Source organism: Pelmatolapia mariae, linkage group LG7 (genome assembly GCF_036321145.2).
Source record: "Pelmatolapia mariae isolate MD_Pm_ZW linkage group LG7, Pm_UMD_F_2, whole genome shotgun sequence".
Lineage (NCBI taxonomy): Eukaryota > Metazoa > Chordata > Actinopteri > Cichliformes > Cichlidae > Pelmatolapia > Pelmatolapia mariae.
Genome location: NC_086233.1, coordinates 13258406 through 13280851, shown reverse-complemented (window position 1 = coordinate 13280851; position 22446 = coordinate 13258406). Strand labels below are relative to the sequence as shown.

At 37.2% G+C, this 22446-nt stretch overlaps 1 protein-coding gene across 1 annotated transcript; it reads left to right on the top strand.

Annotated features, from left to right (window-relative positions):
- Positions 1 to 427: 427 nt before the first annotated feature.
- marveld2a (MARVEL domain containing 2a) lies at positions 428 to 22378 on the top strand. Its single transcript, XM_065471471.1, has 17 exons — positions 428 to 1631; positions 2655 to 3623; positions 4886 to 5106; positions 5731 to 5766; positions 5892 to 6055; positions 9994 to 10165; positions 10764 to 10814; positions 12546 to 12654; positions 16499 to 16517; positions 16748 to 16825; positions 17354 to 18008; positions 18092 to 18259; positions 19695 to 19825; positions 20650 to 20832; positions 21036 to 21207; positions 21783 to 21824; positions 22280 to 22378. Exons 2-17 carry the CDS (start codon positions 2672 to 2674, stop codon positions 22376 to 22378), a joined length of 3252 nt encoding a protein of 1083 aa, XP_065327543.1. The 5' UTR covers positions 428 to 1631; positions 2655 to 2671.
- The last annotated feature ends 68 nt before the right edge of the window (positions 22379 to 22446 follow it).

Here is a 22446-nt window from a genome sequence, read left to right as displayed (position 1 = left end):
ATTCAGGTCCTTTACTCCAGCTATTAATACCATACTAGAATTTAAAATACTACTCTACGGCTGATGATAATAATCTGTTAAATAAATTAATAAGATGGTTATTTTCATTATTGACCCTTTATGTGATATTAAAAGAAAATTTCTCCTTGTATTGACCAGTTGTGATAAGCCTGAACCAAAGGAGACGTTTGATTGGTCAATACTCTGAGAAAGCTTAAAGTGGACCTGTTACACTTTTTATTTTACATCTTTTTCATTATACTTTGTCACAATGGTGAAATTAGTTGAACATTAACTAGTTAATGTGACTTCTTCCCCATTACTTCTGTTGTTGCAGGGCGGGGCCAACATCTTCCCAGTGATATTGAAAATGGTATCGAATAACAAGTAATATTCTGGGTATGGGTATAGAGTTTGAAATTCTACTGATGTGACAACTCTAGAGCTATGTCCACCCCAGTGTACTTTAAGGTCCTGTACCTTGGATAGTTCTCATAGTATAACAGTAAAATTTTGATTGTTTGATAGCTTCATTAAGCATAATTAGGTCATACAAAAAACAGCCGATTCTGAGAGGGTCAGGTGGAAGGCACTCACTGACTGGCAACTCAATTTATGTTAGGCTACGTTCACACTGCAGGCGAAAGCGCATCAAATCCGATTTTTTTGACCCTATGCGACCCATATCCGATCATGGTATGACAGTGTGAACGGCACAAATCCGATATTTTCAAATCCGATCTGGGTCACTTTCGTATGTGGTACTGAATCCGATACATATCCGATGTTTTAGAAAGCGACTGCTGTTTGAATGTTCATGTCGCATTAAATCCGTCTTTTACGTCACTGACACAAGACAGACGCCAATTATCAGCGCCGGAGAAGCGCCCGAGAAGACATCGTGAACGCTTCCTGGCCATCCAGTGTAGATGTTAGTGAAACTGTTGGGAAGACAACGTGAACATTTTATTTGTACTGTATAATCTGCAGATTCTGACAGAAATCTGCAACTATCCTTTGAAGCACCGCTCCTCTCTAAAACAGCAATAAGGATAATTATTAGGTTATTTACAATATTATATAAATAACAAAATAACTTAAAGCAAAAATTGGGAAACGTAAAGTCCGAAGTCTTTATATTAAGGGCCATCAGTCAAACAATATTGTTTGCTCTGGGTCTAAACAGAGCGCGTTGTGTGTGACGTCTTCTTTTGCGCATGCGGGCCGCTTTGAGGGTTCACACTAGAGCGCGTTTGCTGTCGCATTTTATTTGTAGTGTCAACAAGCAGACAAAAAAATCGGATTTGATCAAAAAATCGGAATTGAGCATTAAGACCTGCAGTGTGAACGTAGCCTTAGTTTTGGCTGGAGAGGCGAGAGGGAACAGAGGTAGCTGGTTAGCAGAGACTGAACTTTCAAACTAAGGTAAGGTTAATGTGCTTGTGTGAGAAACATTACCAGCTTTCGCCAGTTTAGCTTCAGCCTAAGTACAATGCATTAAATGATAAGACAGTTGATCAAAGCATGGAGTTTACAACTCATCTTCATATCTTCCCTTGTCTGTCTCTACAGGTGATTCATCTGTACACTGTATAGTCATACAAGGTTTGCATTCTGACCTGCAAGCCAATGTAAGTCGTGTTGAGTGACTGCGTGTAAACGAGGTATTCAAGCATACTTTTTTTAACCTCTCAAGATCAAATCTGCCACAAGAAACTGTCTTTCAAAGGCTCATTAGTTAGTAAGAATGTATTTTTGTGCTGTCTGCAGCAGCAGCTTGCAGTAAGTAAAGCATTCCTGAATAGCTTATTGAGGCAACAGGGGAATTCATGCTCCATACTTGTTTGCAGCACAAAAATACAGTCTTTATTCAGCTTGCATGGAGGAGGCTTGGATAACATCTTCAATCACAAGGGCTTTTTGTATGAAGAGGGTTTTCGCTGGTGACATCTGGTACTCTGGGGCTTATCTTTTTTAGTTTGGTGTACTTTTTCCTCCTCGTGAGTGTTGGGCTTGAGTATCATTTATGAGATCATCATCATCAATGCTACAAACTTTACCCGAGTCATTTAGACAGCCCTTAGCACGTGATTCTCCTTATGGGGACCTGATATGTTTAATATGCTGCTGAGAATATAGCCCAGAAGAAGCGTATAGTATAGCTTTTATTTTGGAAAGAGCCATTTCTCTGTAATAAACTCTTTTTCCAAAGATGAGTGATTTCTCGATCAGATAGATTTATTTTTTTAATTATTTTGTTGTTTCAGCAACATTAAATTTAAAAACTGTACTTTTGAGTTAAAATATATATTTATAATTTTAATAAATGACAAATTAAAAAGGCATGAACATTTTTTTGTATCGAAAAAATATCGAACCGTGACACCAAAGTATCGAACCGAACCGTGAATTTTGTGTATCGTTGCACCCCTAATATATGTATGTATGTATACACACACACACACACACACACACACACACATATATATATATATATATATATATATATATATATATATATATATATATATATATATATATATATATATGTGTATGTGTGTGTGTGTATGTATGTACGTGTGTATATATATATATATCTCACAGTACACCAAATACTTAGTTATAATAACTTATAAACATGTCTGTGCGTTTAGGGACCATCACCATCCTCATGTCCTATGGAGGAGGCTCTTATGGACGCACTGAGCGTGTCCGCCAGGCGCCCCACTATGACCAGGTACCCAGCTCTTTACCCCGATCAGACTCCTATGATCTACAGCCCCTGAGAGAGCAGAGAGCTCCTCATCTTGCTCAGAGCACCGACCCTCTTCCACCTCCGCCTTTGCCTGCTCAGCCTCCTGTTGGCCCTGAGTTTGACCCCAGTGGAAGTGAAGACAACGCTGATCCAGAGCCTGATCCTGCCATTGACATCAAACCAGTCCACCGCTTTATCCCCAACTCATGGAAGAACTTCTTCAGAGGAAGCAATCGCAGTAGTAAAAAGACGTGGTCCATGCCTACGTCGTCAAGCAATAACAACAGCACAACAGACGGAGTTCGCTGCTCCCCCCCACACTCCCCCTCTCTTCCTGCGTCATTCCGAGATAAATATGGCGGATCAGGCGGCAGCTACAATTCACGCAAAGAGCTTCTGGAAGCAAGGGATGGCCATGACTCTCTGTCTGGCCACACCTACCATACAGGTCTGACCTACAGTGAGCGAGTGCAGGAGTACCATCAGCGCTATGCCTATATGAAGTCCTGGGCTGGACTGCTGAGGATTCTGGGCTGTGTGGAGCTGCTGCTGGGAGCAGGTGTATTTGCCTGTGTCTGTGCTTATATCCACAAAGACAATGAGTGGTTCAACATGTTTGGATATTCGTCTCCTGGTGGAGCTTATGGAGCAGGTTACTATGGTGGCAGCATAGACGGGACCTCCTACTACACAGGCCCCAAAACCCCTTTTGTGTTGGTAGTGGCAGGGCTGGCATGGGTGGTAACTGTGATCATGTTAGTGCTCGGGATGACCATGTACTACCGCACCATCCTGCTGGACTCCTCCTGGTGGCCTTTGACTGAGTTTATCATAAACTTGGCCTTGGCATTGCTGTATATGGCAGCAGGTAGGAAACATAGCTGCATCTTGTCAGTGAAGACAGTTCAGTGGATTATTCAGAGAATCTGTTGTTTAAAAGAATATTTTTAAATCGTTTTTTTCAGCGTGGTAGACACCATCAATGTAATTTCATTGAACACTTTACAGCAAGGGTTATAGAAAGTACCCAGACATCACCATAGACTGCCGTGCTAAAATCTTAGAATTTTACTGTTTTGTTTGTTTTTACTCAACCAGATAAATTTTGTTAAAGCAATTATAGGTGTAGTTACTTGGATTTTTACCCAGACAGCTGTATGCTCTTGAAATTAGAAGAAAGTTGAACTCTTTACAGTGTGTTCTGTGGCTTGCTAACCAAGTTTTCCAAGACTCCTTAGACAACTAAGGACTTAAAAATTATGCATTAATTTCAAAGTGCATAGTCCAGAAGTCAGTGGGTCACTTTTCAATGCCTACATTCATCTTTTATATACAGTATATGAAAGTTGTTCAGGGGACCTAAAACATCTTGTTTTGTGCAGACAGTGAACTGAGAAATGCACCATGGCCCAGTATGAATGATTATTTTAAACTGTGAATCATGGAAATCTTCTTTAATAGAGTCCAGAAATAAACAATATCAAGCTAGAAATTGGCACAGTACTCCCTCTTAATTAAAGCTTAAGAGGTTATGATGCATGATAGAAAACTCATTAACAGGCAAGTCCTGTATTTCAAACCCAGTTATTGGTGGAATGCAGTTAAAAATGTAAAAGAGAAAACAATTTTCAGTTCCACTATTTTGCCATTGTAGCAAGGTTGAAGTGAAGCTATTAGGTATACTTGGGTTAATGACAACTTGGTTCTCAATATATATGTGGAGCCAGTCTGAGTTAATCACTAACCCAAGGGTGTGTGAAAATTGACAAAGGAAAGAGAAGCACACCATTTTATCTACGGCTATAAAGGCTGTGATTTGGGGTTCTGGGTCATGTCATATACTTCTCATACCCTCTATAGAACCAGACACTGAATTGCAAATATAAAAAGTCAGATATGTTAATATTAACTACAACTCTGATTAATTTGCTGTGCTTAGAAATACAGTATTGCAGGGATTGAAGTATCAAGTAAAAAAAATAGATTCAGGTAAAACTGAGGTAATTCCAGTGCATAACTTTGTCTGGTGGTATAATGTAATGATTTTAAAATTAAAATGAATTAAATATTCAGTCTCTTTTTAAATCAGTTTTTGAACTGCATATATAATAGAATATTTTTATTCTCCAGGCATTGTCTATGTTCGAGACACAAATCGTGGAGGTCTCTGCTCCTACCCAGTGTTTAACAATGGTATTAACGGAGCGTTCTGCAGAACGGAAGCAGGCCAGATTGCTGCCATTATCTTCCTCTTTGTCACAATGCTTGTGTATCTGATTGGAGCCATTGTGTGCCTCAAGCTGTGGAGACACGAAGCTGCACGTAAATACCGGGAGAGGTACGGCCAGGAGGTAAGCTTGTTTTGTTTAGGTTTGCTCTGTTTATGAAATTGGGTCTAGGGATTCCTTACATTCAGTCAAGAGTTCTTCTTCACTTCGATAACTTAAAAACAGTCTCAAACATGTCCACATATGCAGACGCAGACTGCACTGCAACAACAAACCACATAATTTGCGCACAAGCTCCAGGGGAGTGAGTGAGTGGGTGGGGTCTGCCAGTCCTGCCCTGTTTCTTTATGGTATTTTTGTAATGGCTAATGGCAACAGTTGGTTAATAGTACAGATTAGCTAGCTTATAATTGTAGCTTTAGTATCCTTGCTTGCAAAACCCTGAATGAGGGTTAAATACATGTGTGCTGGATCTATAGTCCTGCTTTTCACACTAAGCCAGTGGGCTTGTGGTCCATTTGAGGGGTTTATATAAAAATAAAATAAACATATTTGGCGTCAATTCAAGACATATGAACTCAGTAGGCACACAAGACAACATTTTAAAAATAACAGAGCAAAAACAAAATTTACAAACTCCTATTGTTATTGTAGGGTTTAATGGCAGCTCAAAAGTAAAACATATAGATGTAAAAAATATAAATCACATGTTAATGAATTATATTTTTATATATTTTACATGTGCAGATGCAGCCATCAAACATACGAGCTGTGCAGTCATTGGTAAGGATTCTGTAAGAAAAGACTTCACACATTAAAGATGGAATGCAGAAAGAATAAAAGCTTGTTTGATGATTTCTCTGTAAGTATTACAGTAATCCAGTAAACATGTTGCTGTGTCTCTGCAGATGGTAACAGATTCTGCTCCTGCTCCCAGAATTCCAGAAAAGGTCCAGGGCTCTTCAGTGGTTCCCATCCATACTGCACCAAAAGCAGTTCCTGCAAAGGTTTTGCAGGGAGCTATACCTTCAGGGCACATTCCTAAACCTGTTATAGTGCCAGACTACATTGCGTAAGTGTTACCTAGAAAATAGAAAAAAAAGTCAAGAGAGTCAGACAAAAGTAGATACAGTACACAGTCATTCTGCAGTTGTTCCTTTCAACTAAAAATGTTAAATAAAAAGGCTCAGTTAGACATCACAGAAGACGAGGGAAAATCACACCTGCACACACTTAAACATAAACATATCTATTCAATTCAATTCAATTTTATTTATATAGCGCCAAATCACAACAAAAGTCGCCTCAAGGCGCTTTATATTGTACAGTAGATACAGAGAAAAACCCAACAATCATATGACCCCCTATGAGCAAGCACTTTGGCGACAGTGGGAAGGAAAAACTCCCTTTTAACAGGAAGAAACCTCCGACAGAACCAGGCTCAGGGAGGGGCGACCATCTGCTGCGACCGATTAGGGTGAGAGAAGGGAAACAGGATAAAGACATGATGTGGAAGAGAGACAGAGATTAATAACAGATATGATTCAATGCAGAGAGGTCTATTAACACATAGTGAGTGAGAAAGGTGACTGGAAAGGAAAAACTCAATGCATCATGGGAATCCCCGGCAGCCTACGTCTATCGCAGCATAACTAAGGGAGGATTCAGGGTCACCTGGTCCAGCCCTAACTATATGCTTTAGCAAAAAGGAAAGTTTTAAGCCTAATCTTAAAAGTAGAGATAGTGTCTGTCTCCCGAATCCAAACTGGAAGCTGGTTCCACAGAAGAGGGGCCTGAAAACTGAAGGCTCTCCCTCCCATTCTACTTTTAAATACTCTAGGAACAACAAGTAAGCCTGCAGTGCGAGAGCGAAGTGCTCTAATAGGGTGATATGGTACTACAAGGTCATTAAGATAAGATGGGGCCTGATTATTTAAGACCTTGTATGTGAGGAGCAGGATTTTGAATTCAATTCTGGATTTAACAGGAAGCCAATGAAGGGAAGCCAATACAGGAGAAATCTGCTCTCTTTTTCTAGTCCCTGTCAGTACTCTTGCTGCAGCATTTTGGATTAACTGAAGGCTTTTTAGTGAGTTTTTAGGACATCCTGATAAAAATGAATTACAGTAGTCCAGCCTGGAAGTAATAAATGCATGAACTAGTTTTTCAGCGTCACTCTGAGACAGGATATTTCTAACTTTAGAGATGTTGCGCAAATGGAAGAAAGCAGTCTTACATATTTGTTTAATATGTACGTTGAAGGACATGTCTTGGTCAAAAATGACTCCAAGGTTCCTCACAGCATTACTGGAGGCCAAGGTAATGCCATCCAGAGTAAGAATCTGGTTAGATACCATATTTCTAAGATTTTCAGGGCTGAGTACAATAAGCTCAGTTTTATTTGAATTAAGAAGCAGAAAGTAAGCGGCCATCCAGGTCTTTATGTCTTTAAGACATTCCTGCAGTTTAACTGATTGGTGTGTGTTATCTGGCTTCATGGATAGAAAGAGCTGGGTGTCATCTGCATAGCAGTGAAAATGTATGCTATGTCTTCTAATGATACTGCCTAGGGGAAGCATGTATAATGCTTTTCTAATAGTAAATGTTTTCTGTGAGTTTTCTTTTTTGTTTGCACTGATTTTGCTTTTACAAAGTCAAACACACTGAAACACTAGCAAATGGTTTTAATATAAACTGGCAATCATTTTGTCAGTTACCATGAAGTGTATTATTTGTAATATAGGTGTTTCAGTAGTAGATGAATATCAGTTTGTCCACCGCATCTTGTCCTCCAGCAACCGAACAGCAATTTTTGATTAACACTGAAGTTTTTCCTTTCACAGCGTGCATTAAATACAGCTGTTTACTCAGAACACATTTGTAAATACAAAGAAAACTGATAAAGCAATATACACACATACACTTACATATATGTACAAGGCAATTAAAACTCCATGAAAATAAATTATTTATTTATTGTATCTTTATTTCAGACATATACAGAAAAAAAAACAATATATACACAAGTACACATACTTGCATTTACAAATACGAATATATATGTAAATACACACACGTATGTGCTCAGATAAAAAAAACAAAACAAAAAAAAACAAACAAATAAAATAAAACAGAGTCTAAATGACATGAAATGACAATTATTAAGTCTGAAATGGAGTAGGAAGAAGTATAACATACTTATTAATCCCTACCCCATGCTCAACATTCTATTGAATCCCACCATTCATTGTTACCCCTAATTCCCATCATCACTTACCCCACACAATAAACAAGGACGACATGTGTAAACATAGCTACAGTGATAGATATAATTTAGATACAATTTAGCATAGTTATATATACAATGGGTGATCAACTTTATCAGTTTCATATTCTTCCAAAAGTAGTTTTCGAAACATCTTTATGAACTGACTAATGCCTGAACATTGCTGTAGGTCACACAAATAGTAAGACAAAAGGTTTTAACCTTTGTCCGTGCTTTAAGAGTCTTCAGATTTAATTTTCCCCTCAATTCATAGTCCCCTTCTCTGTCAACAAACATCCTCTGTACATTTCCTGGTAACATATTGTATCTGGCTTTGTACATAATTTTTGCAGTTTTATATTTTATAAGATCCATAAACTTCAGAATTTTTAATTTCAAGAACATGATGTTAGTGTGGTCTCTAAATCCTGCTTTAGTAATCATCCTGATTGCTTTTTTCTGAATTTTACATAATGGTTGAAGTGAAGTTTTGTATGTATTTCCCCAGATTTCCACACAGTATTCCAAATATGGCAATATAAGTGAACAGTAAAGTACCCGGAGTGATTTGGAAGGCAAAAAATGTTTAGCTTTACTCAGTACAGAGATGCTTCTTGACAGTTTAGCTTGTATATGCTTTATGTGAGGTTTCCAGCAGATTTTGTTATCTATTATCACACCCAGAAATTTTGTATGAGAAACTTGCTCTACTTCAACATTATTTATTAACAATTTTGTTCCAGCATCTTTTTTACAATTTCCAAATAACATAAATGTAGTTTTTTTCAAATTTAGTGATAACTTGTTTCTGTCAAACCATGTTTTCAGTTTAATCATTTCTTGTGTGACAATTTCCAAAAGCTGCTGTGAATTCTCTCCAGCACAAAAAATATTTGTGTCATCTGCAAATAAAATAAACTGTAATATATCAGATGTTTTACATATATCATTGATGTACAGGATAAACAGCTTTGGTCCCAATACTGACCCCTGTGGAACTCCACAAACAATGTCCAGGCACTCTGATTGATATTCACCAATCTTCACAAATTGTTGCCTGTCTCTCAAGTAACTCCTTACCCACTCTAGTACCACTCCTCTAATGCCATAGTACTCCAGTTTATCAAGTAATATTTCATGATTAATTGTGTCAAAGGCTTTTTTTAGGTCAATGAAAACACCAACTGTGCATTGTCTTTGATCTATATTGTTGGTGATATTTTCAATTAGTTCCATTAATGCCATAGATGTTGATCTATTTGGTCTGAAACCATACTGTCTGTCCGTTATTATTTTATGTTTATCTATAAATTTGTCAAGTCTATTAATGAAAACTTTTTCCAGTATTTTTGAAAATTGTGAAAGTAGAGAAACAGGCCTGTAATTTGTGAATTGGTGTCTATCTCCATTTTTAAACAGTGGTATTACTTTAGCTGTTTTCATTTGTGTTGGGAATGCACCAGTTTGTAAATCACATTAAAAGCTTTTCTAATTTGTCTAACTATTTACCATTTTTTAAACACTTATGAAACTTTAAATCTTTCTCATATTTCAGACAAAAAAAAATACTTATTTCATTTAATGAAATAAATAAATAGTAAAACACTATAAATAGTAAACACAACCTTGATAGCATATTGGATCTTTATCTCCACTATCGCCATGTATAACTTAAATATGGTTAGGAAAAGATAAAACATCTTGTGACATTAAAACTGTGCTCTTTGTATTCCTGTTTCCTACAGTAAGTACCCAGTGATCCGGTCAGATGAGGAGCGGGACCAGTACCGGGCCGTGTTTAACGACCAGTACGCAGAGTACAAAGAGCTCCACTCAGAGGTGCAGGCAACCCTCAAGAAGTTTAATGAGATGGACGCTATGATGGGCAGTTTACCTCAGCACCCTACCAACCAGATGGTGATTGCTTATATACACCTCTTAAATTTAATTTAACAAGATCTGATGTTGCTTTGCTTAGCGCAGCTTCACATTAAGCTTAAACTACCCAATGAGGTCTTTTTGGATGTGTTTAGATGTCTACAAGACTGAGTTAGCCACCGTCAAAAAGTTCTGTTTGTACTGTTATATCTACATTGACTCCCTTAAATTTTGCCTGTTGAATTTGGCATAAATACAGTAATTATTTTAAAAATAAAAGGCACTAATAGGTTACACTGAAACTAATAAAATGAAACTAAAATTAAACATTTTAAACTATAAAAGCTAAACTAAAACAAGCAAACCCACTCAGGAATCAAATGAAACTAAATGGAATAAGGATGCATTTTGATTGCATGTTTGGAATATTACACTCTGTCTTTTTGTTTTGAAATTGTACCTCATTTCCTCATCCCGTAACTTCCCCTGTTTGGACTTCCTGTTCCCTCTGCATTTCCCCTCCACCCTGAAATTCCTCACTCTCATCAGAAAGCTGCTGGTACTGCGTCACTGCAACTCATTTTCATACTGAGTTTCAGTGTTTGAGTTAACTATGCCTCTCTTTCTGTTCTTGTAGGAGGTGGATCGCATTAACAGAATCCTCCAGGAGTACCAGAGGAAGAAAAATGTGAGCTTATTGTCTTGTTATGGTTTTATACAATGGGGGAAGTAATTATTTCCCTACTAAATTTGTGATTTTCTTCACTTACAAAAGTATAAACAGTCTCTACTTCTTCTTAATTTCATTTTAATGGAGAAGAGACAGATTGTCGACCAAAAAATTCCATAAAAACACATTACAGAAGTTACAAATTGATTTCCTTGTCACTGAGTGAACTAAATATTGAATCTCCTACAATCCAGCCAAAATTTTGGCGCTCACATATTAATAGTGTCCCTCTTTCGCATTGATTACAGTCAGTCAGTCATTTAAAGATATTCCTGATCTGAACTCATCATGTGTAGATAGCACACCTGTCCACTTTCTGCTAATGGTGATGGCTTAACTTACATGGGGAGCAGCTATGTGCTTTAAAATGGATGAGAACCATAGTCATAGATGGGTCTTTTAGCAGGATAGTGACCCGAAACTTTCCATAAAAATTTAATTACCATAAAACGCTTTTCCTTTCTTTGAAAGTGTGCAGATTGGCCATTTGGCCAGAACAGGAAACTGTGCAACAGCAACATTAACCATAAACAAGGGAGGAGCAAAAAAAAAAAACCCCAAAGAAAACATCACAGATCATCAACAAGGATTGCATGACAAAGACAGTTTGTTTGTGACACTGCCTCCTGGTGACAGTAAACAGTTGCAACATGTAGACAATCTTTCCTTCCCACTGCTGCTATGTGCTTTTTTTTGTTTTCTCAAGGGTTTTCACTCTTACATTGTAGGGTTTTTATGAAACACCTTGAGGTGACTTTTCTTGATTAGGTGCTATATAAATAAAGTTTAATTAAACTGAATGGAAATGTTCTCAGGTCCACAGCCCTCTGATACTTTTTTATGCTGGGTAATTTTTTTTATACCTTTTATAAAGCCTTTATTGATTAAACATGGTGTAATTTTTACAGACATATCTTTTATTGCTCTTCCATATTTTTTTATTGCTCCATAAATGATCAGGTTTAACGGAGCTTTGAAGGGCTAAAGGTCGACAAAGGTCCTGTGCATATACCTCGGAAAAAAACTGGAAGCTCTTTCTATGTCAAATACAGCTGGAAAAAAGTCCAGAGAAACAAAAGTGAGCCAAAAGCTGTAGACAGAAGAACTTTTTTAAGGGTTTGCAGGAAAAGCACAGGATTCTTATCATTCCTTCAAAAAGTGACCCTCTGCAACTAATTTTTTTGTTCAGTTTTTTTGAAGCTGAATTAACTTTAGTTTCAATGTTCACTGGGATATGATAACCTGTCAAATTTATAATCAAAATCAAAAAGATTTTGCTGTCTCTGCTGTAATGTATCAGGTGTTAATGCTGCCCTGATTCCTTTTGGGAGATGATCCACTGACATAGTATATTGTAACTTCAGCCATCATTAATTCCACATGTGCTTTTTTTTGCATTTATAAGTCAAGAGGTCTGTTATGAAAAGGTCTACTAATCTCCACGGATATTGTGTAATTTTAGAATGTAGTTATTGTTGTGTTGAGTATTTGGGATAGCAGGACTATCTATGGAGTCATCGAAAACCACAGTGTTGTAATGAAGCAACATTTGCCTATTGCAACAGTGTTGCACAATGTTTTTGATGGACAGCAATGTCAGATTTAGGAGTTTATCATTTGGCTTTGTCTTTTGGTGGTTAAAGAACAGTAGACTATAATCTGATTGCTGTTTCTGCCTTACCTTTACAGGATCCCACTTTCCTAGAAAAAAAAGAGCGTTGTGAGTATCTGAAGAACAAGCTATCACACATCAAACAGAAGATCCAAGAATATGATAAAGTCATGGAATGGAATGACGGCTACAGCTGAAAACCTCTGAGAAATTCCTGTACTGCAGCACAAATACTGAACTGCAGTCACCATCTCTACATCACCAGTGCTGAAAATGAGCACTTGATGTTGCAAGTTGATGTTGAATACAGTCAAAACCATGAGCTTATCAAGTTTTCCCCGCCTTTTGAAATCTGTTCAGCGACAATAACTGGAAGAAAAAAACATCTGTCAACAGTTTCTCTTTTGAATGTGTGGTTTCTTAAAGCTTTAAAGTCCAAAGCAAATGACCACAATGTTTCATCTTTAACAGGAATACCTTATTTCATTTTGTAAGGGGGAGTTAGATTAAAATGTTATCTCACTGGTGTATTCAGTTACCTAAATCCTTGGTCACGCGGCCCAGAGTCCGGTCACCAAAAAAAAAAAGTGTATTCCCTAACCAGTTAGCAACTGGTTTGCTGGAAGTTACTGGCTGTTGCTAGGTGTCACTAATCAGAATCAGAATACTTTATTGATCCCTAGGGGAAATTATTTTGGTTACAGTGCTCCAGTACAAACAGTAAAAAAGACAGACAATACACAAAGTAAGAAATAGCACAATATGTGTGTGTGTATATATATATATCTATATATATATATAGATATATATATATAGATATAGATATATATATAGATATATATATAGATATATATATATATATATATATATATATATATATATATATATAGATATATATATATAGATATATATATAGATATAGATATATATATAGATATATAGATATAGATATATATATATAGATATATATATATATATAGATATAGATATAGATAGATATAGATAGATATAGATATAGATATAGATAGATATAGATATAGATAGATATAGATAGATATAGATATAGATAGATATAGATATATATAGATATATAGATATAGATATATAGATATATATAGATAGATATATAGATAGATAGATATATAGAGATAGAGATAGAGATATCTATATATATCTATATCGATATATATAGATATATATATATCGATAGATAGATATATATAGATATATATATATGTATGTTAGCTTGTTTTTTGAGGGGTGGGTTTGCGTGGATGATACAGACTTGCAATTTGCTGAGCTATAGTAAAAAAATGTGATGCAAACTGGAAATGGAGAATGTTTGCTCTCAGAGTGAAAGTTGTCCCTGACTTCTACAACCAACACATTTCAAAATCTGCAATTTATACTTTGAAGGTGAATTGTCTACATTTCTGGTTTGCTACTGCTTAGTGAGTAGTTTTGTGAGCGATTGCAGACAAGTTAGCGTCTTCAATGTAAACTACTAGCACACTTAGATCAATGCTAGCAACTGAAGCAATTGCAAGTTTTCCGGTGCTGCACCATATACCCTTATGCAACCAATGTCATGCTAACAATTGTCAGCAATTTCTAGCAACTACTTTCCAACCGGTTAAGAGTGTACACTTTTCCCTAGTGAATAGAGGTTGACAGTGTGTCATTAACATGTCTTTAGGCCTTAGTGAATAATTCTTTAGCAGTTGATTTCACAGTGACTGCCAGCAATCTTCATCACCCATGCCAATTAGTCTCACATTGCTATATGAGTGCTCACCACTCCCTAGGCTACACTCTTAAATTTGGGTGATTAGCTTAGCTGGATATTAAGGAACTAGGATAAATAGCACGGCTAACTTTAATAAATCCCTGACTTTAATAAAAAACCCAAATACCCCTCTCCCCAGCCAGACCACAGTTCTGTCTATGTACCACCCTTTAAGCTGGCTGTCACTTTGCTGTAGCTTTATAATTTGATTGAATGCAAACCAAAAAATTAAAATTTAAAATGAATAAATACACATAATATGTGTGTGTGATGCTGTGACTAAAAAATGTAGCTGAGGCTGTCCATTTAATTTCATATCTGACAATAGTTTCAAGTGAATGTCTGTGTATAATTATTGATAATGCTGCATTATTTCTGTCAGGGTTTAATCCGTTGTTTTTTTTGTCAGTTGTCTGTGTAATTTGTTTTTTCTTACTTTTAACCTCATGAAAACCACTGTTTATATAGCTCTTTTAAGTGCACATTTTCAGAATCAGAGAGTCTTTATTTATCCCCAAGGGGAAATTAGGATACATTACATTAGGATACATTTTTATGTTGCGGTGTCTGAATCTGAAAATAAGGATGTCACCTGGTAGAATTGTAGCTGTTTGCTATGTGTACTTTGGATGCAACTTGCACAGACTTTGAGTGAAAAAAAAACATTTTGTACATTATAGTCACGTAACTGCCTAAAAATCTCAATTTATTTACTTTATAACACTGTGAACCTTTTCACTGAACAGAAAATATTTTCCAAGTTTATTTTCTCTTTATTGCTGTAAATGTGCATAATTTTTCATAATTTCATGCTTTCTGTTCTCCAAATACAGTTCTGCTTATTGGACAATGGTGTAGTTATATTCTTTGTTAATCAGCAGCCAGCCATTTTGCTTTGTGGCAAAAAGTAATAAAATATTGATGGGCCAGAACACCAAAGAAAACAAAAGGCTGGATGAGAGATGAAAGAAGTGACTGAGCAATCAACTGATTAAACAAATTTTATCTTTTGAGTTGCTTTCCCAGTAATACTTTTTCTGGCTTTTGGACTTTTATAGTGCAAATGAGTCCATTGAAATACCTTTTTTTTTTTTTTTTTTTTTTTTTTTTTAATATTTAAATATTAAAGAAGCTCTTGCTTTAGATGTAGTATTAACTTAAAAAAACATTTTATAGACAAAAATAAGACAATTCTTTAATTAATTGTAAAAATATTAGTTGATGCAAATCTGGACTTAATCATAACATGAAAATCCTGACTCTAAAGTTAAATGTTTAACCAATTAGGTAGATCAACATCTGGTCACCTACCAATGAGAATGTAGGTGGTTCGATCCCATCTCCTCCTCTCTGCATGCCAAATATCCATAGACAAGGTGCATCCATGTATGTAACTGTCAGAATGACAAAAGCTCTGATGTGAATGAGGAAAGTTGTGTTAAGTGTTTTGAGTAGAAAAGCGCTATATAAGAACCAGTCCATTTACCATTATTAAAAACATTTTGCACTGGGTTATGTGCGAACGTTAACAGAAAATCAAAGCTCAGAATACATTCAAACTTGTTTCTTGTCATTTTATTCAGTTCGTGTTAATTAGTCTTCTCTTGCTTACTTGTGTACGAGGGATACGTTTGTTGGAGTGACACTCAAAGATTGGCGAACTTCTTTTTAATGTCACTCATATTAGTTTCCTTCTTTGCCAGGCGAAATAGGTTTGCACGTAAGTTGTTGTACACGTTTGTTAAAATACATTGGTTTAACATTTGTAAGAGACATGCACAACCAACTTTAAAAAAGTATTTATAGAAACGTTTTGTTTTTTAATTCAGAGGGAAAAGGCTGACTTCCGTAATGTGACATCTGTGAGGCGGGGCGTGCTGTTACCGAGCGAGAGACGAACCTGTCTAGGTGTGGTCAGGATGTTTTTATCGGAAGCCGCAGTTTCACTTGAGCTGTTTCAGCTGAGGACTCTTACAAAGTAGCAGGTTAGTGTATCGATTTGAAATTGTGGGACTATCAGCAGAGGCTTCTTTCATTTTAAAATAACGATCTAAAGATAAGTGTGTCGTTGGATACTCCTCAAATCAATTATCCTATTAACAAGATCCCTTCTATGAAGCAAAATTGCTAGGTGGTTTGTCATGCTAGAAATTGTAATCTTGGGTTTTTGTCGCTGCATACTAGCACGGTTATGCTGTGGGGAATAAGTCTCTGAAAATGTCTTACAAATATCTTACTATGTAGGTCTGATGTTTGCAGCAGAGTAATTAATAGAGTCAATAATTGTAAATAAAAGAAATGTTCGGTTCCACTTTTTAGTTGAAATGCTGCCTTTTTTTTCTTGGTGAATGTCATAATAAAGTCAGCAGTCCATGGACCTTAGGAAGACTTCAGTTATCACCATTTAACAATGATGATACTTAATAGCTATGACAACACTTATGAACCCTAAATGAGATCTGTTTTAACCATAAATGTTCTTGTTTTTTACAGATCAGCACCAAGTGGATCAGAAGTTATGTCTTCCAGTCCCGTAGGAAGCCCTCCTCCTTACGAGGCAGATAATGACCAGTGAGTGTCTTTCGATTAATATTTCTACTGCTGATCGTTTTGTATTGTAAGTGTTCATCAGAATGTTCAAGATAATAGTATAGAGTATTACTTTTTTCTTTCTGACTTTGTCATTTTTTTTTAGTTTGTCTTCATGTGGGTTGAAATCAGTTTTGTTAAGATTTTTGTTGTAGCTTTCATTTACCTTGCATGCAAATAAAAAAGGTATATAATTAAAAATGAAAACGAATTAACTTTGACAAATCTAGGTAGAAATGTTGTTTATGTTATTAAATAATCTCGTGGAAAAAATGAAATTTTACTGTTAAATTGGGTTTTTTTTTTAAATTTTTTAATTCAGCCATGGTTTGCATTGCAGTAGCAGATGTAGTAGATATGTACTTGTCACAGGCACATACTAGAACTTTATTGATCAACTATCACTATAAATATGTGTGTGTGTGTGTGTGTGTGTATATATATATATATATATATATATATATATACACACCATAAACACTATCTCTTTTGTCTCTCCCCCCCACACAGTAAAATCATTCCGCAGCCTGCCTATTCTTACTACCCAGATGATGAGTTCCAGCATTTCTACCGCTTGACGTCTCCACCAGGCGTCCTCAAAATCATGGCTGTCATTTGCACTTTTTTGTGCTTGCTTATATTTGCTTGTGTTGCCTCCACACTGGCTTATGACTCTCAGGGAGCATTGTCTGGTTTTGGAGGCATTGGCGGCGGCTATGGTGGCGGCTATGGTGGCGGCTATGGTGGCGGCTATGGTGGCGGCTATGGCGGCGGCTTTGGCGGTGGCTATGGCAGTGGCTATGGATATGGAGGATATGGTTACAGTTATGTTGAACCACGTTCAGGCAAAGGGTTTATGATCGCCATGGCAGCCATTGTGTTCATCTTCGTACTCACGGTCTTCATCGTCATTGTATCCCGTCAAAGCCTATCAGAGAGCAGGAGGTTCTACCTGGCTGTGGTGATCATCTCTGCCATCCTAGCCCTGTTTATGCTTATAGCCACCATAGTATACTTGGTGGCAGTGAACCCATCGGCACAGTCATATGGAACTCTTCAAGGCAACACCCTTACTGCATTGTGTGCTCCCTACCAACAACCGCAGACCTCAGCACTATTTGTTAATGAATACCTTTACCGTTACTGTGTGTTTGAGCCACAAGAGGTGAGGGCAGAGATTTGATTTATGTCCATTTCTGTCTTTAATTTTTTTCTGTTTCTAATATGATGGTTTATTTTCCATTCCAGGCCATTGCCGTTGTGTTTGGCTTCCTGGTGACAGCAGCTCTGATTATCATGCTGGTCTTTGCACTGAAGACGCGGCAGAAAATCCAAAATTTTGGCAAAAGCAACATTTTGTGGAAGAAAGTGAAAGTCATCGATGACTTGGCACCACCTCAGGATGTAGAGGCATGGGTGAGTGACAGCTTTATATGGGCTTTTGTAAAGATACATTTTCGCAAAAACATTTGTTATTGCAATGACATAAAAAAAAAAACAACAATTAGTTTGCAATGACATAAAAACAGCTATTTTTTTTGACAAGGGCAGTGCATTTGAAGCCTTTATTTCATTATTTTCCAATTTTTCATTGAGTAATCAGTTCAATTTCTTAAATTCCATTGTTAGGCCTTTATGTTTCCTGTTAATTCCACCCAGCAGTCCAAAGCATTTAGTTTACAATAATTGTTTTGTGGTATCACATATGAACACATATGATAAAGACTGCTGGGGATTGGAGCATTTTTGCCATTTTCTGAGAAGAGAAGTTATAGCCCAGAACTGTCTTTGTGATCTGATGTCATGCAGCAGTAGAGGACTGGTAAAACCAGTTTGATGGTAGTCACTTGTTTATCAGCAGAGAAGGTGAAATGTGGACCAATGTGCTCTTTCTGTCTAGCACTGTATTTTTGGTTTCAAGGTGTGGCGTGCTCTCAGATAACAGTTTCAGTCTCACTCTGGCATGTCTTTAGTCACATGCTGGCATGTCATGTAGTAAGGAAGGAATTTACACAGCATGAACCAGAGCTTATTATTGTTACTATGTTCAAGCATTAAAACAAAGGTATTTACATTTCACAATGAATGATGTAAAACGAGTTTCATTGGGGTTTTGCAATATATCCTAGTGAATAGCAACGAGACAGTGAGTCATTTTGAAAGTCATGATGATATTCACCACAGCCAAGTCCTTGCTGTACACTTCACTTTACAGTAGTGAACAGGAAAAGCAGGTTCTACTGGTACTTTGAATTGTATTTAAAAAAAAAAGAAAGAAAGAAAAAATCATCAGTTGGCCCATGCGTAACTCCACATAAACAAGTTGATTCTTAGAAAGTATTTACTTTACTGGAGCTTATGGGAACCTGCCTGAAAGTGCTGAGGCAGTGTGAGTGCAGCACACACAGTACATGTAGACAGTTAAAGTGTATCTCATTTGTGATATATAGTTAGATTTAGCTAACTAAAATGCATATCAAATGGTAAGAGGAAGTATCTGAAAGAAGAAAATGAATAGTTGGCTAAACTAAAGCTAGCTGGTGAATGGAAAAAGTGATGGGGTTTAATAGTTAATGATTTTGCTCAAACTTGCAAATGACCAGTGAGTTTTGGCTAGATGTTGGCACTGTAACATTGTAACACTGTAACATTAACTTGACAAATGAAAGGTTGCTGCTTTCCTGCCAGAGACACTAGTCCCCTTTGGGGTCACACCAGGAAAAGCATCTGGCGTAAATGTGCCAAATCAAGCATGAAAGTAGCTACTTGCTGATGTGCAGTAAAAGTTTTGGATGTGGGTTTTATATATTATTTAAAAATATGTTGCTAATTTGTTTACATTTTTGTGAAGGTGAACAATGTGTCTGCTGCGCCTGGAGAAGTTCCCATTTCAGACTACCCAGAAAAACTAAGGAGCTCCAGGAGTCATCTGGATGATGAAAGCACAAACTATGACAAACCACCATACAGCTACAGCCCTCAGTGAGTATGCGCCCTGATACAAGTGCAGGTGTTTATTTCTCAATCCTAATTCAACACTGAATCTCATTTTGTAAGACTGAGGACAGCACCCCAAGACCACTGAGATGTCACAGATACACATCAGTTTTCCTCCCAGAATCAGTACTGAAGTCTGATTCTGAGTCTAATTATCCATGTGTTTGCAGCCATGCTAGCAGTCACTGCGGTTACTGCATATAACCGTAGAGTATATAAAAAATTGGACATAATGTCTGGGTTTGAAAAGTGAAGCCAGTGAGGAAGAAAGCAGGAAACCTGCTTTCTTCATAACGGCCTGCGGTTATGATTCCTCTGGCTCCAAAAGATTTCCAGTTGTGTAGATGTCTGTGGGGAAACTGGCCCTGCTCCTAGGTCACAGTGCTATCAGTACAATCTGTATGACATTGGTCTGCTGCAGTGTATTGCAGACTCAGCTTGAGCCTTGTTTATGCAACCTTGTTTTGCTCCTCGAAACTGATTGGAACTTTTTCTCATGACCCAGACCTAAGCAGAATGAGCTGATTATTATATTATTATACAGAATATAAAGAAAACATGTGAGTGCTGGCCTGGTATTGATGTGGTAACACACCAAGCTATAAGGAATCAGGAAGTTATTAAAGGTTGTCTCATACAGTATGAATTTGCAGGTTATTTATGGCTGTGTTTTACTTCCTCCTACATTAGTAGAAGTTTCCTGACACTCGCCTTACATAAAATCTTCCATTGTCAAAATCTTCTATTAATGTACTAACCTTTGTCATCGATTTTTAAAGTAATTATTGTATTATTGTATTGTCACACAGGCCTGTTGTCCAGGAACTGCCACTGCAAAGCAGGCCTCCCTACAGCAGTATCTCAGAAGTGGCAAGTTCAGCCGGATATTCCAGAACGAGACGACCAGGTCGGCCTCGCCACGTAGACGGACAGGACTACGACACAGATTACAACTCATCTGGAGACGAGCTGGATGACAACGACTTTGACAGGTAAGACATAAGTTTTAATCCTCATAACCAGACCGCTGGAACTGATCATCTTTGAAACATTATTACCCCTCAAGTCAAGTCTATCATATATCGGTCTTTTTTTCTTTTAATTTTTTAAGAATGTTTTCACATATGATCTTCTAATATTATTATCATTATTTTCATTCTTTTTTCTTCTCTTTCTTCTCATTTCCTTCCTCCAGTGAATTTCCTCCAATAGCAAATGAGCAAGAACGCAATGACTACAAGCGTGAATTTGACCACGACCATCGGGAGTACAAAGATCTGCAGGCAGAGCTTGATGCCATTAACCAGAGCCTTTCAGCAGTGGACAGAGAGCTGGATGAACTGGAGGAGGGAAGCCCACAGTACCTGGTGAGATTTTAAAATATTTCTAGTATTTCTGACATTGATAATCTGAAAACCCAAGTTGCAGTTATGTTGATGGATAAATGTTGGATATTGGATGCGCGATGATGAAAAAGTGCTTTTTCACTAAATTAAAGCTTTTCTAAACAAAAAAGAAGGAAAATAATAAATCAGTAATAAATTGACTGCTACTTATGTAGCACCATTCTTCTCAGTTTTTAGCACTCAAAGCATTTTCTACTGCAAGTGTCATTCACCCATGATGTCCATGGTGTTACTCTCACACACACACACACACACACACACACACACACACACACACACACACACACACACACACACACACAGTCATGCAGTACTTTTATCTAACATTCACACACTCGCACTCCGATAAATGCATTGGGTGCAAGTATTTTGTATCAGTATCAAGGATGCTTCAACACATGGAAGGAGATACAAGAGGCTGAGCCTTCCAGTTGGTAGACGCCCGCTCTACCACCTGTCACCCAATCAATGAAAGTTAAATGTGAGACTTTAGTAATCTGACTAAACTTTGAAATGTTTGTCTGCCCTTTCAACAGGATGCTTTGGATGAGTACAACAAGATAAAGAATATGAAAAAGGTATGTGGGGAATATTTAACCTATACTTGTCAGTTTTCATTTATTTTTTTATTTATGTCCTGTCACTGTGATACATGTGACTGGACATTAATTTATTATGCTGGTGTCTTGTTAGAATCCATATCAGCTGTAGACACATTCTTGTAATAACTCAGCGCTGATGCATAGTAGGGCTGCCACGATTAGTCGACTAGTCACGATTATGTCGACTATCAAAATCGCGTCGTTTGAAGCTTTATAAGATCCCTAAAGACGCAGGAATAAGTAGTAAGATTGGTCATCTGTCCAGGGTGCACACTGCCTCTACCCTATGACATCTGGAATAGGCCCCACCCCCACCTGCCCATACCCATCCTGAATTGGATAAGGAAAAGAAAATAGTTGGATAGACGTAAGATATATAGGTGCCTTCTGCTGTATGTATAATTTACAAGCTTCACCTTTTTTATCCACAGTCTTCAGATTATCAGGTGAAGAAGCGCAGGTGTAAATATCTGAAGTCCAAACTGAACCATATCAAGAAGATGGTCAGTGATTACGACCGCAGGACCTGAAATAAAAATGTGTGAGGACTGTACGCCTGTCTGAGACTGGATCGAGTCACTCTGGGATTAACGGCTGG

Coding starts and splice junctions, on each gene's coding strand:
- marveld2a (XM_065471471.1), top strand. CDS start 2,672: ATGTCCTATGGAGGAGGCTCTTATGGACGCACTGAGCGTGTCCGCCAG. Junction 18,009..18,091: donor GTGTGTTTGAGCCACAAGAG/GTGAGGGCAGAG, acceptor TTTCCATTCCAG/GCCATTGCCGTTGTGTTTGG. Junction 20,833..21,035: donor GATGACAACGACTTTGACAG/GTAAGACATAAG, acceptor TCCTTCCTCCAG/TGAATTTCCTCCAATAGCAA.